The following is a 13,477-nucleotide window of genomic DNA, read 5'->3' as shown; positions in this document are numbered from 1 at the left end:
GCATCACGAATCCGGCGGGGTCGGTCGGAGTCCGTTCGATTGCGACTCCTGACTGGTCTGAGGAGAAAGATACCAAGGCCAGTTTCCCCTCATTTGTTGCCCCACTAGGCCCTGGTCATGGTCTGATGAAGATTGACATGAATTCTGTTGACAGGATTCTAGACTACCCTCCTGGAAAGACTTGTGGAATCAACGGGTTGAGTGAAAGAAGGGGATAACGATCTTCTAGAAAATCCCCGAGATTCTTCCCCGCATCTGCCACGGTGCCGTGCCCTAATTGCCGGCCGGGGGTCATCCCCAATCAAACAACAGGCAGGAAACGCCAGAGGATTCCTGCATAAACATCACACAGTAAAACTAGGCTGATAGGACGCACACCCTGCATGGTGAAGACCGCTACCCCTGGCTAGGATAAGGAATGTAACGCTAGAGGGGACGACCGTCGCAGAATCCGCCGATCTTCACACTCGGCAGACCGGGGTCGGGGATTCACTGGACGACGGACCAATCGGTCGAATAACCTCCTCCTGCTAAGGAGGCATTATAAATACGCTTCTTTCCCAGGAACCGTAACCATGCCCACACCCCACTGCAGACAGAAGAAAAAGCATCCCTCGCCACAAATCCCCCCCCGTATAACCTCACCAATGCGTCTCTCTTTGTGGTCTCTGCTCCTGGGCACGACCCTGGCAGCAACCCCCGCGGAATGGAAATCGCAGTCCATCTACTTCCTGCTGACGGACCGATTCGCCCGCACTGATGGCTCGACCGAGGAGCCTTGCGATACGGAGGCCAGGAAGTACTGTGGTGGTACATGGCAGGGAATCATCAAGAAGGTACCTACACTCGGACAGCTTCCCTTTAGGGCTCAAGAACACAGCTAAGGGAGAGAACAGCTGGACTACATCCAGGACATGGGCTTCACAGCCATCTGGATCACTCCCGTTACGTCTCAAATCAAAGACACGACGGAGTACGGTGACGCCTACCACGGCTACTGGCAGCAGGACATGTCCGTTTCCCCCCAATGTTGCTCGCCCTCGATTCAAGCTAATATCAAGTCAGAAATTCTCTGGAGGAGCATTACGGCAAGCCGGAAGACCTGACTGCACTGTCAGATGCTCTCCACGAGCGAGGCATGTACCTCATGGTCGACGTTGTGGCCAACCACATGGTATGTCTCCCCGGAAGCAACCCACTGCCTCTCCAACAAGCAAGCTGAGTAGAGATAGGGATACAAAGGCGCCGGTGACTCCGTCGACTACAGCATCTTCACGCCGTTCAACAAGCAAGAGTACTTCCACGATTACTGCCCGATCAAGGACTACGACGACCCGACGCAGTCGGAGCAATGCTGGCTGGGCGACAACAAGGTCGCCTTGCCGGACCTGGACACTGAGAGCGAGGAGGTGAAGAATATCTGGTACAAGTGGGTTGGAGATCTGGTGAAGAAGTACAAGAGTACGTCTACAAAACCATTCCCACAGCGACATACAGACAGAGTGGGGAAAACATACTAACGAATGCAGTCGACGGTCTCCGTATCGACACCGTCAAGCACGTCCAGAAGGACTTCTGGAAGGGATACAACGAGGCCGCGGGCGTCTACTGCGTGGGCGAGGTCCTGGACGGCGATGTCGACAACATCTGCTCGTACCAGGAGGTCATGGACGGCTTGTTGAACTACCCGATGTATGGCCTTCCCAGACACAAGGATTCCAGACGAGACAGCCACTGACAATAATCAGCTACTACCCTCTTATCAACGCTTTCAAAGCCCCCGGCGGCAGCATGTCAGAGCTCGCCAACATGATCACCACGGTCCAAGAGAAGTGCAAGGACGTGAATCTGTTGGGTTCGTTCGTCGACAACCACGACAACCCTCGCTTTGCTTCGTATGTCTCCATCTACTTCCACATACATACACTTATAGTATGTCGACACAACTAGCACAGAGCTAACCAAAGATAGATACACCAAGGACGTCGCTCTGGCCAAGAACATCGCCGCATACTCCATCCTGGCCGATGGTATCCCCATCATCTACGCAGGCCAGGAACAGCACTTCTCCGGCGGCGAAGACCCCGCCAACCGCGAAGCGACCTGGACCGGTGGTTATGACACCGAAGGCGAGCTGTACAAGGTGATTGCCGCGGCGAACAAGGTCCGCAACCTGGCCATCAAGCAGGACGAGAAATACGTCGACTTCAAGGTATTTAGTTCCCATCCATATCCCAATCCAAGCTTCGAATGCATAAAAGCAGAATCTAATGCAGTAAACAGACCAAAGCCATCTTCTCCGACGACTCCTCCATCGCCATCCGCAAGGGCGCCGACGGCTCGCAGATCATCACCGTGCTCACGAACAAGGGCGAAGGCGGCGAGGTGACGGTCGAGGTGACGGGCACCGGCTACGAGTCCGGCACCGAGCTCACGGACGTCATCTCTTGCTCGCCGGTCAAGGCGGGTGACAACGGATCGGTGTCGGTGCCCTTGAAGGGTGGCGCGCCGGCCGTGCTGTACCCGACCAAGAAGCTTGCCGACAGCAAGATCTGCGCTTGATTTTGAGGATCAAATTATCCTGTTGCATGGGGGATGGGGTATATGTGTAGTATATCGGTTTGGATGAGATGTATATGAAGTTATTGCTAGAATGTATCAGAATGATATCTAGGTACTGAAAAGTATCATGTTTATGAAAAATATGCACGTGGCAAACAGCAGTAAAGTTGTCGTAGAACGGCGGCGTACATGCATTCGCATGACCATGAAAATCCATACCCATAATTTAATCTTCCATGTTGCTTGATTGTAATCTACGGTGGTTTACCTTCAAAAGGCACATTGAAGTCCATATAACACCGCTAGATCGTACCTTGTTCATGGCAGTTCAAACAGGCCACACTCCAGGTGTCTTCCCAAGTCTACTCAAAGGAATATGTATATCAATGTGGAAAGGGACTCCGTAGTCGCAGATTGAGATAGGAAAGATTGAAGCACACAGACCACGCACTGCGAATCACAAACATTGGTATGGCGGAGTGACTTTCCTATCTCTAGACCCACCATCGGCTCAATCACCCGGGTGGAGATGATGACCCCACAGGTGGAAGCATCACTGCGATACACCCATACACTATGTATTAAGACGTTCGTAACATCTCCCTCGATCCATCCAATACCCCACAGATCATTTAATCCACCCAAAAGGACCGAAAATGCCAAGCCAAATCATCCCCTACACCATCAAACCCACAACCCTAATCCCCAACTCCCCCAAGCCCCTCCTCCTCTACAAGAACTGCTTCATCCGAGACGGAAAAGTCGACGCAGCCCTCGCATTCAGCACCTTCCAACACAACGGCTGGGACGCCCAATGGGTAACCACCTACGGCCACCACCAGCGATCCCACTACCACCCAGCCACCCACGAAGTAATGGTCGTGCTGTCCGGCCCGGGCAGAATCCGCTGGGGCACCGCCGACCTAGGCGACGACCCCGAAAAGCACACCTACGGGACTGCCTACGAGGACGGCGCGCTCTTCACGGACGTCGAGGCCGGCGATCTGTTCGTCATTCCGGCGGGTGTGGCGCATAAGTCGTATGATCGAAATTCGCTGATTTCCGATGCGCAGTGCTTGACCGGAGGGGATGCGCATCGGATCGAGGCGGAGGATCCCGCGGCGTTTGTGGGGAAGCTGGAGGTGTCTGGGTTTACTATGATGGGGGCGTATCCGAGGGGGATGACTTGGGGTTGGTCGGAAGGGGGAGCCGACGCTGCTGGGTTTGAGGCTGTGTGGAGGGTGAAGGATGCGGATTTGGATCCGGTTTTGGGGGCGCGGGGTGGCATTGATGCTTATTGGAATATTCGCAGTTCAGTCTTGTAGAGCTGGTAGTAAATATCTTCGCATTTTATACTGCTTCGTACTCTTGCTAGCATGTGTCGGTATCATGATGGATCATGGAATCCGGAAACAAGAGGAGATATACATTTTGGCATCCAAGTACACGTGGTAAACGGTATCATTTGTTTCGTGGCTCAAGACGCAAATTGATTTTTTCCCAGTGGATGAAAAGAGAGATGCACGAAAACCAAAACTCATCATAATATTGCATATAAAGCCTATTGAAATACAAAACTCGACCACCTGCTCTCCACACACTCCTTCAAATAACCCTGATACTTGGGCAAACCTCCAATATAGCCCAACGCTTCTCGCTTCTTCCCTGGGACATTCCCACCCATATACCACGTTGTTTCATTGTGCGACATTAAAGTCTGATAACATGCTTCGTTCGTGATACAAGCCCACTCCTCCTCCATCTCAGGTTTAGCATCGATCCTCGAAAGCCCATGTTCTCGCATATACATCATAGTTGCAATGATCCAGTCTGCCTGGATCTCCGAGATTAATGGGCCGCTGGCAAAAGCAGTTGGGCTCTGCGGGCCATATTGGTAGAACAAATTGGGGAAGCCCGAAGTTGCCATTCCAAGACAGGTTCTCGCTCCATCGGCCCATTCGCCCTTGAGAGTCTTGTTCTTCACGCCGCGGATATTGACCCGCGAGAAACCGCCCGTCACGGCATCGAATCCGGTAGCGAGGATGAGGGCGTCGATCTCTATCGTGGTCCCGTTTTCCAGTTCTATCCCGTTAGGAACGATCCGCGAAATTGGCGTCTTTTTGAGCGGCACTAGCTCCACATTATCTTGGTTGAAGACTTCGTAGAAATTCTGTTCGAGAGAAGGCCGCTTGGTACCAAACGGATATGGCGGGTTCTCAGGCGCCAAATTCTCAATCAAGTCTGGATCGTCCCGCGTGAGTCGCTGCCGGACTTGATCGCGCCAGAATCGATAGAAGAAATGATTGGCGTTGAGGTCGGTCATAAAATCGAAGTAGTTGGCCTGCACGGGCGCGAATCCCCCTCGAGCCCACAGTGCTTTGTACAGCTCCATGCGCTGGTCGTGCGTGTCGTCCTTAGCTCGTCGGTCGACTAGCATGTTATCTGACCCTGTCTGAGAGAGGCGCATGGTTCGGAACAGTTCCGCGTATCTTGATTTATCCACTGGTTTTTTGGAGGCTTTTTGTCGCATCGGAAGTGCGCAGTTTGGGGATCGCTGCAGCACAACAAGTTTTCCGACCTTCGGGCCCAGCTCCTGGATGACCTGCACCCCGGTGGCGCCAGTTCCCATCACGGCGACGCTCTTGCCGGCCCAGTCGACAGGATGGGCTGGCCAATCGGCAGTATGGCATTTGAGGCCCTCGAACGTTTCGAGACCATTGAGGTGGGGGATATATTTCTTGGAAGCAAAGCCCATAGAGAGAAGAAGATGGCGAGCGGAGACGACATAGCCCTTATCTGTCTGGATAGTCCAGAGCCTGCGCGCAGCATCCCACGTTGCATCCGTCACTTTGGTGCCAAATGTGATATCCTGGCTGAGATTCCACTTTCGATCCACGAATTTGAAGTATTCAACGATCTCTTTCTGACCTGGGTAGGCTTCGGACCACTCCCATTCGGACCATAACTCGGGGTCGGTGAATTCATAGAATGGTGTGTTGTTGTCGACGCGGGCGCCGGGGTATCGGTTATGCCACCAGACGCCACCTAGCCCGTGGCCTTCCTCGAAAACTCTCACGCGGAACCCTGACTTGCGAAGGTTTTGGAGGAGGTAGCAGCCGCCAAAGCCTCCACCGACGATGATCGCGTCGAGGAAGTCGTCGTCCACGTATGAACCCATGATTGTATAATCGAGCTGGAATGTGGGGCTCAAGTTGTGTTGGAAGAAAAGAGTACAGCGATATACGACTTGCGATAGTCTGGATGTGGTTGCCGCTTTATAGCTTTCTCATTCTTACATCAAAAGCGATCATGAAATACGCATAAGTAGATCCAACCTGCTATTCCAAGCGCTCCGATGTCTCCAGTTTCCCCGCTCGGGCAGAACCATTGTGAAACCCATGTCTCCGTTCATGGCCTGCTGAGCACACCCACCATGAGCCCTGACCAGCCCACGATAAGCTTCGCGCACCTTATCACACCCACACTACGGTCCTGTCGTCCGATGGCGGTTGCAGGGTGGCGGAGTTTGTGGTATTCTCGTGATTCTCCGGGTCTCTGATGGCTGGCACGGACCCGAATACCGGGGGACTGAACGTTTGCCATTAGGCTTAGCGAGACTTTGAGCGAGACCTAAACATGAATATGGGTGTCCTGGTCAGGATGGAGGATCACTACAAACGAATAAATAGCCTATCACGGGACTAGATGTGAGAATGCGATGGATGTTGAAAACAAAAGTATTTGTAGGCTTGACTAAAAGGTGTCAATATTGAATCGCTGTCACTTGGGCGATTGAACATGGCAAAGATCCATATTCTGATAAGCGGTGTCATCACAGAATTTGGTCGGACTTTTTGCAACTTATGTCCTGCGTTACTAGGGGAAGTAGCAATTGATTTATATATATGGAATATGTAAGCTGGCCACGTATAGCTGCTGCACACCTTTGCAAAGTATTATTCTTTATATAGTTTGTCATCTTTTTTTTCCATACAACCAGTACAGTCTCTTGGTTTTGGTCAATTTCATACATTCTTACCACAATATATACAATCCAAAGTTATATTCACCCAGGGCAAACGGTGGACAACATAGACTTGTGATTAAGACTAGCATCAGATTTAGACACTGCCTGGACAGGCTTAGTCACTAAGGTCACTAACAAATCTTTTGCTGTGTCTAGGCATCTAAGTACTGTCTTTGCATTATACCCACCACGATGAATTCATATATGCCAGTTCCTGCTTAACGATAAATAGCGAACTGAATATCTTGTGAAAGCTGTCTTAGGCCCATGTTTGAGTGGGACTGTGCTCTCCAGCTTATCAAAAACTCGCGATAACATCCCTATCCACTATCACGACTGGGGTTTAATCCTGGAAGACACCAGCCTATTACTGTCCGGAGAATAGTAAAGCGTCTGGGGCGCATTTGCTCAAATCATGCTTACCATCCTGTCAAAGCAGCACATCTAACATAAAATGCCTTCATCAAAAAATATTGCACAATATGACATCAAAACAAACCGCCACACGATGTGCCTCTGTGCAGCCATCATTTGTGCAATGGTCGACCTGTTTCACCGGGGTAAAATGGCGGATGGAGTGGCCGTAGCGCGCCCCACACCGTTCCGTTCGACTCCACCTAACCGAGATATTGTATCACAGACGCAAACCAGGGCCTATAGCCTTCAAAGGAAGCGCTGCTTGCTTGCCTATCGCTCTCCGGATTCACCTGCCCAGTTTGTTATGAGTGTGATTGCCATGCAAGAAAAGGTTTTGGCTACGAAAATTGATGTTGTTTGGCCCTTGGAAAGATAGAGACTTTTGAGGGGTCGCCCTCATATTTAGAAGGACTCGAGGGAATTAGTGCCAAAATCACGCAATTCCCGCCTTTTACTAGCCAGGATTATTGTCGAATACTCCTCGTAAATTGCGAGATACGTATTGAGGGGAGGTTGTATGTAGATGGGGCCCATGGATTCAAATTGACTTGCAATTCGGAAGTCACCATGCTTTCTGTCCTGAGTTCCATCATGTCCCAATCCCTTGCCCATGCCAAACCCCGCTTGAGCACTACCAAACGTGGCCTGGGGTAGCTTTTAGCCAAAAACTTGAATACCTCATGTTCCACGCATATACCCGTGGCACATTTCCTTTCCTAGTATCGCGAAACTAGTCGAGTCGCGCTACTATCTTCCTAGATAAGGAATCTGTTGCCTAAAGCGCGAGTTTAGCTGTACCGAGCGGTAAGGGCCAACCCGGTTGATGTAACGCGAAACCGTTTAGAGATGCCTTTCCAATTTAGAGAACAAGTGATTGGCCTATCGCCTATGGCATCTTCCGTGGGAATCATAGTTGTTCCAATCGTCGTTATCCCCGCACTATAGAAGGGACTGCGGTTATACCCCTAACTTATACAAGAGTTCTGTCTTCCCCTCTCGTATCGCAAACCCTGTCCATATTTCCAAACCCTTGAGATTTTTTCACACAGCATGTCAGACACAACCGATGGCCAAAAAAAATCGATCGACAAGTCATTCGAGTCTCTCGACAAGGCGCCCGTCACCCAAGATGCAGTCTTCGGCGAGATCACCGAACACGGGCCAAATTACCGCAACGTCCGGGACCCTTCCTTCAGTAGTCAATCTTGCGACTGACAATCTACAGGTCGGATGGATTGGAACCACAGCTCTGATGATGAAGACCCAATTCGGGCTTGGTGTCCTTGCCATGCCGGGAATCCTCGATACCCTGGGCATGATCCCGGGGGTGATATGCATCTGTGCGGTAGCGGCCATCACGACCTGGTCTAACTACATAGTCGGTGCTTTCAAGCTACGGCATCCCGAGGTATATGGAATCGACGATGCGGGGGCCTTGATGTTTGGTCGTGTAGGTCGGGAAGTGTTTGGTGTTGCGGTCTGTCTTTGTGAGTCTCTTGTATTCAAACATGTGTTCAACTGTGTCTTTTTGACTCGAGCACTCTAGACTTGGATATTCTGCATGGGCTCGGCCCTCTTGAGTACATCTATCGGTCTGAACGCTGTCTCGGCCCATGGAACCTGTACGGCTGTCTTTGTGGCAGTAGCCGCTATTGTCTCCTTCGCTGTGGGCAGTGTTCGCACATTGGGAGGAATCAAATGGGTTGCTTGGATAGGGTTAGGATGTGTTTTTACTGCTGGTGCGATACTATACTATACATCTCAAGTGGACAGAAAATGTTTACTATTACACAGTGATGATAGTCACTATCGCAGTTGGCATACAAGACAGACCGGCGACAGCTCCCCACGGGGACATCTGGGTATCGGACTACAAGTTAGTTGGTTATCCGTCTTTCGATAAAGCGGTTTCTGCCGTCTCGTCGATTGTATTCGCCTACTGCGGAACTCCAGGTGAGTTATTTCTTCTTTTCTAGTTTGTTATTCTTGAGTGGGCTGGACAAACGCGAAAGACACGACGGCTAGACGCATACATGCCAACTATCTACTTAGGGTTTTTCCCAATCGCCGCCGAAATGCGGGACCCTTCGCAGTACAATCGACCCCTTCTACTCTGCCAGGGTGGCGTGACAGCAGTCTACCTTGTCGTCGGGATCGTCATGTACTACTACTGCGGCTCATACGTGGCGTCTCCCGCCCTCGGATCTGCTGGCCCATTGATCAAAAAAGTTGCCTACGGAATCTCCCTCCCAGGCTTGGTCGTCAGCTCGATTGTCGTCCTCCATGTAAGCCGCCTACCGATCAATCGAATCGATGCTGAAGGATCTGACTTTGAACACCTTCCAGTTCTCGAGTAAATACATTTTCGTCCGCATCCTGCGCGGGTCCGACCATCTCGTATCCAACTCCATCACACACTGGGCGACATGGCTCAGCTGCACGTTTGCCACCACAATAGCCGCCTACCTCATCGCCAGCGGGATCCCCATCTTTGGCGATCTGGTATCTCTGATTGGGGCGTTGCTCGGGGCCTTTATGTCGTTCCAGCCGATGGGGTGCATGTGGTTGTATGACAACTGGGCCAGCGGCAGAGAGCAACCGACGGTGAAGTGGAGGTTTTTGGTGGTTTGGAGCGTCCTAGTCATTGTTTTAGGGTTCTTTTTGATGATTTCTGGGACGTATGGTTCCGTACTCAGTATTATTGCGTCTAGCAAGGCTGCGGCGGGCTCCTCAGCGTGGTCATGTGCTGATAACTCGAATTCATGATATAACAACTACTACAAGTGTGGTTGTGTATGATTTCGTACTATACTTGTCTAATGAACGTCAATGTACTCAAAATAACTGGGCTCATTATCTTCTTCCTAGGTCAAACAGACGGAATTTGATAAATAAACGAAGAGATACAACACAATTTTTCGGCAATCTACGACTTGCGCTATTCCAACCTTGCATATATAGCACGATAGCTAGATTTCTTAGTGATCTTTGGCTTCACGATAAGGGATGAGGCTGTGAACACGCAGTCAGCTCCTACAACACCACGACTCCAGACAAGCACCAACGCATAGTTACAAACTCTCTCCCTACAACCAGCCTCACATACTTGAACTGACAATATATACAGATCAATGGATATGATCTGATAGCAAGTGGAGCTGACACGTGACCGGCCGCGTCTTGGTAAAGGCTTAGCCTAGATCGAAGGACAACTTTATTTACATCTTAACTCTAGCCCTATGAACCAGATCTGCTTTTCATCATTAATGCACCATTTGTCTGTAGCAAATGGCCAGTTGGGATGAACGATCGCGATCGATGCTCGAAAACAGCCATCTAAAAATAGCCGATCATCACCTGGTTGGCTGCAAAGGGAAATCTGTTACATGTCCGGAGGAGCCCTAAATCGACGCCCGTCCCAGCTGTCCCCACTCTTTTCCCTCCGCTCTGACGCCCACTCGTCCATCCACGTCAGATGTTTCTTTTGCTCTCTCAGAAAGGAATTAGCTCGTTCAAACAGCCTTATTAGGCCACCTGGATCACCCAACCCGGACGACGCTCATTTCCTGTAAGAAATGTTCGTCGCAGGGACCCCAGGACGGCTGACGGCCGCCCCTTGCCCTTGCCTTTGCCCATTCCATCGTCGAATCCTCGCAATCTTTCCTGCATTTTAACCATTATTCCTCCTGGAAAAAAAAAACAAGCATCAGAAATAATAATGTACCCCCGCCGGCGGAGGCGGCTGCTCCCGCGTCTATTATTGCTCATCTCCGGCGTCGTCCTGTACTTTCTTATCTTCGGTCTTCCGTCGCCCCCACCGACAACAAACAACAATCGCGCGGACAAAAAGGCGCCCGACTACGACGTCGAGAGTACCCCCCGTTATCTATATCGCTCGTCCTTCCGGTCGGACCCCGACCTCAGCTTCGAGAAGAATGTCTCCGACGCGCTGGTTGCGATCGAGACCGCCGTGCGACAGGTGCGCAAGGGCGACGACACCGCACAGCGACATATCTGGCAGATACATCTGGGACGGGAAAAATCCAAACGGGGACAAGACTCGCTGCTATTCCAGCAGGTGAATCGAGATCAATGGGACTATTCCGTACGCACTCACTCTCTTCCCTTACTTCCTTTCCTCTCATTCTCCAACTCCGCTTCCCTAACACTCACGCCAACCAGCTCGTAACCACCCTCTACGCAAAAACCTTCATCAACACCGTCTTCGCGTCCGTCCCCGAGCTCCAAACCCTCTACAAATCCTACCCACACCACGTCCTCCGCGCCGACCTCCTCCGCTACCTCCTCCTTTGGTACTACGGGGGTTTCTACGCGGACACAGACGCATTCCCCGCGCGCTCAATCGCCAACTGCCCAGCGCTCCTCCCCTTCTTCGACGCGAACGACACCCCACAAGCACACTCGCTGGTCCTAGGCGTCGAGATCGACGAACCGCACGCGTCAGCACAGCTCAAGCGCGACTGGCACTGGAGCCGCAGCTACGGGTTCGGGCAGTACACGATGTTCGCGCCGCGACGGTTCAGCCCGATCCTGCGGGAGGCGATCGTGCGGGTGCTGTCGCACACGCGGCAGCATCGGCAGCGACATGGTGGGATGCTGGGCGCGGAGCCGTCTTACGACGAGCCGACTATTTTGGAGGTTACGGGGCCTGGGGTTTTCACGGATGCGGTTATCGATGTGCTGTCACAGACGCTGGCGCCGACGCATTGGCTTGTACGGCGGTCGGTGGCTGCTGATGAGGGGATTGGGGATTTAGCGGAGGAGGAAGGGGGGTATGGCTCGCGGCGGGTGACGTGGGCTCCGTTTCATGAGATGAGGGATCCGTTGTGTATTGGGGAAGGGGAGGGGGAGGCCGAGGGTGAAGACGGCGGTCATGGGGGTTTGTGTGTGTTGCCGGTTAGTGTGTGGGGGAATGGGCAGCGACATAGCTCTGCGGAGGGGTTTGGGAGTGCCCAAGCTTGTGTGAATCATCGGTTTGGGAGGGTGTGGAAGAAAGGGTGGTGGGAGTATTTGTTTGGGTAGGATCTGTATATATCCGTACATAGTATAATAGGGTTCTTGGTATACGCTTATAGGATATTCCGCTTATAGCATTGGGGTGGCGTGATGTAGGGCATTTCATTACGTTTCTGCCAAGTCCAACGGAGAAGAGTACAGGGTAGCGGGATGTAAAGGCCACATAGTATCAACATTAGTGGATACACATCAAGATATTGCTTCTGAGGAACGACCTACCGCCTCACATAGAAACGTACCGGGCAAGCAAGGACCATTCTAGAATTAGACCACAGAATCGATCCTCGATAAACAGACAGACCAACCCAAACCACCGGAAACAGCTCGACAGCATTCCAGCGATCCCTCGCAGACAGACACAGACACAGATACATCAATAATCAACACCCACCTACTCCACCGGGACACATCCTCCAAAAAGCCCTCGACAGAGGCCAGAAACAAAAGACGAGAATCAAGCAAGGCAGCCGCGGGTAGCGGCTCGCAAGCGGAAATTGTCACCGTATCCCATTCCCACCCGTCCGTCCGACCCAAGGACCAGGGCACGGACACCCAAAATCGATGCAGGCCAAGTAAGGCACGTTAGGGAGACGTGGGGCTGCGATTAGGCAGAAAGGCGCAGCGGGTGTATGAGAGTTTTGAGTGTGGGTGGCGACTTGACTGACTGACTGATCGACCGTACATGCACTCGGGGATCAAATACATGAGATGACGCCTTGCAGGTTGGTCCTAAGTGGGCAGTGAGCCACACCAAGGGGCGCACGGATCGACTGCACCATCTTGGATCTCTTTCCACTGCTCTTCCTCCCTACATGTCGGGGTATGTATGTATGTAGGTAGGTGGTGGCTCAGGAGCGTCTCCCGCGCTAGCCAGTAACAAGGGGTGGAATTATTGCATGTCGGTAATGCTACACGGCTTCCATTCGAGTATCAGGCTGACAGGGGGAAGGGAGGGCAAAGAATTAAAATATTACGATGATGAGGGAAATAGATCACCACTGTCAGATCTGATCAGAGATCCCTTAAGACGCCAGTAATCGATAATAATACCTAGCTTATAATACCACACAGATCGACCCAACCCGAGGGAGATCGCCGGTGGGGTGCAGATGGGCAAACCGTTTCCCGGATATTAAAAGCCACAAGAAATAGTATCTTCTCGGCATACCATTGTCTAGGTTGGTAGCTCTCACTGTTGACAGGGGGTACCTCCTTAGGTGGGTGGGTAGAGGGAAGGGAGGTGGGTAGGTAGATAGATAGGTAGGTAGGTACTTTGTTGATGTCGAAACGAAATACGAGGCATTGGACTGCAGCAGCCTGGTGCCCAATCTATGATCCTCAACCTAGGAGAGTCCTGGGTAGGTATGTAGTGCAGTGCCAATGAAGTCATGCTTTGCCTAGCCAGATCTCAGACCAAAAACGTCTCGATCGATC

General features: G+C 51.7%; 5 protein-coding genes across 5 annotated transcripts; 4 read left to right on the top strand and 1 right to left on the bottom strand.

Annotated features, from left to right (window-relative positions):
- Positions 1 to 630: 630 nt before the first annotated feature.
- BDW47DRAFT_131634 (alpha-amylase) lies at positions 631 to 2,562 on the top strand (the record flags this gene model as incomplete). Its single annotated transcript, XM_024817358.1, has 8 exons — positions 631 to 836; positions 897 to 1,012; positions 1,066 to 1,174; positions 1,233 to 1,461; positions 1,530 to 1,692; positions 1,749 to 1,895; positions 1,972 to 2,212; positions 2,284 to 2,562. The coding sequence occupies exons 1-8, from the start codon at positions 648 to 650 to the stop codon at positions 2,560 to 2,562; spliced, it is 1,473 nt and encodes a 490-aa protein (XP_024672205.1). The 5' UTR covers positions 631 to 647.
- Positions 2,563 to 3,218: 656 nt separating this feature from the next.
- Positions 3,219 to 3,887, top strand: BDW47DRAFT_125625 (cupin domain-containing protein; the record flags this gene model as incomplete). Its single annotated transcript, XM_024816418.1, has 1 exon — positions 3,219 to 3,887. The coding sequence occupies one exon, from the start codon at positions 3,219 to 3,221 to the stop codon at positions 3,885 to 3,887; it is 669 nt and encodes a 222-aa protein (XP_024672204.1).
- A 236-nt stretch (positions 3,888 to 4,123) lies between these two features.
- BDW47DRAFT_125624 (flavin-containing monooxygenase) lies at positions 4,124 to 5,740 on the bottom strand (the record flags this gene model as incomplete). Its single annotated transcript, XM_024816417.1, has 1 exon — positions 4,124 to 5,740. The coding sequence occupies one exon, from the start codon at positions 5,738 to 5,740 to the stop codon at positions 4,124 to 4,126; it is 1,617 nt and encodes a 538-aa protein (XP_024672203.1).
- Positions 5,741 to 8,056: 2,316 nt separating this feature from the next.
- On the top strand, positions 8,057 to 9,772 carry BDW47DRAFT_117459 (transmembrane amino acid transporter protein-domain-containing protein; the record flags this gene model as incomplete). The annotated part of the gene is made up of 6 exons (XM_024815082.1): positions 8,057 to 8,182; positions 8,232 to 8,483; positions 8,553 to 8,745; positions 8,801 to 8,959; positions 9,059 to 9,291; positions 9,353 to 9,772. The coding sequence occupies 6 exons, from the start codon at positions 8,057 to 8,059 to the stop codon at positions 9,770 to 9,772; spliced, it is 1,383 nt and encodes a 460-aa protein (XP_024672202.1).
- Positions 9,773 to 10,724: 952 nt separating this feature from the next.
- Positions 10,725 to 12,049, top strand: BDW47DRAFT_117458 (uncharacterized protein; the record flags this gene model as incomplete). The annotated part of the gene is made up of 2 exons (XM_024815081.1): positions 10,725 to 11,111; positions 11,189 to 12,049. The coding sequence occupies 2 exons, from the start codon at positions 10,725 to 10,727 to the stop codon at positions 12,047 to 12,049; spliced, it is 1,248 nt and encodes a 415-aa protein (XP_024672201.1).
- Positions 12,050 to 13,477: the final 1,428 nt, after the last annotated feature.

This window comes from Aspergillus candidus (assembly GCF_002847045.1).
Source record: "Aspergillus candidus strain CBS 102.13 unplaced genomic scaffold BDW47scaffold_21, whole genome shotgun sequence".
NCBI lineage: Eukaryota > Fungi > Ascomycota > Eurotiomycetes > Eurotiales > Aspergillaceae > Aspergillus > Aspergillus candidus.
This window is presented reverse-complemented; position numbering and strand designations above follow the sequence as displayed.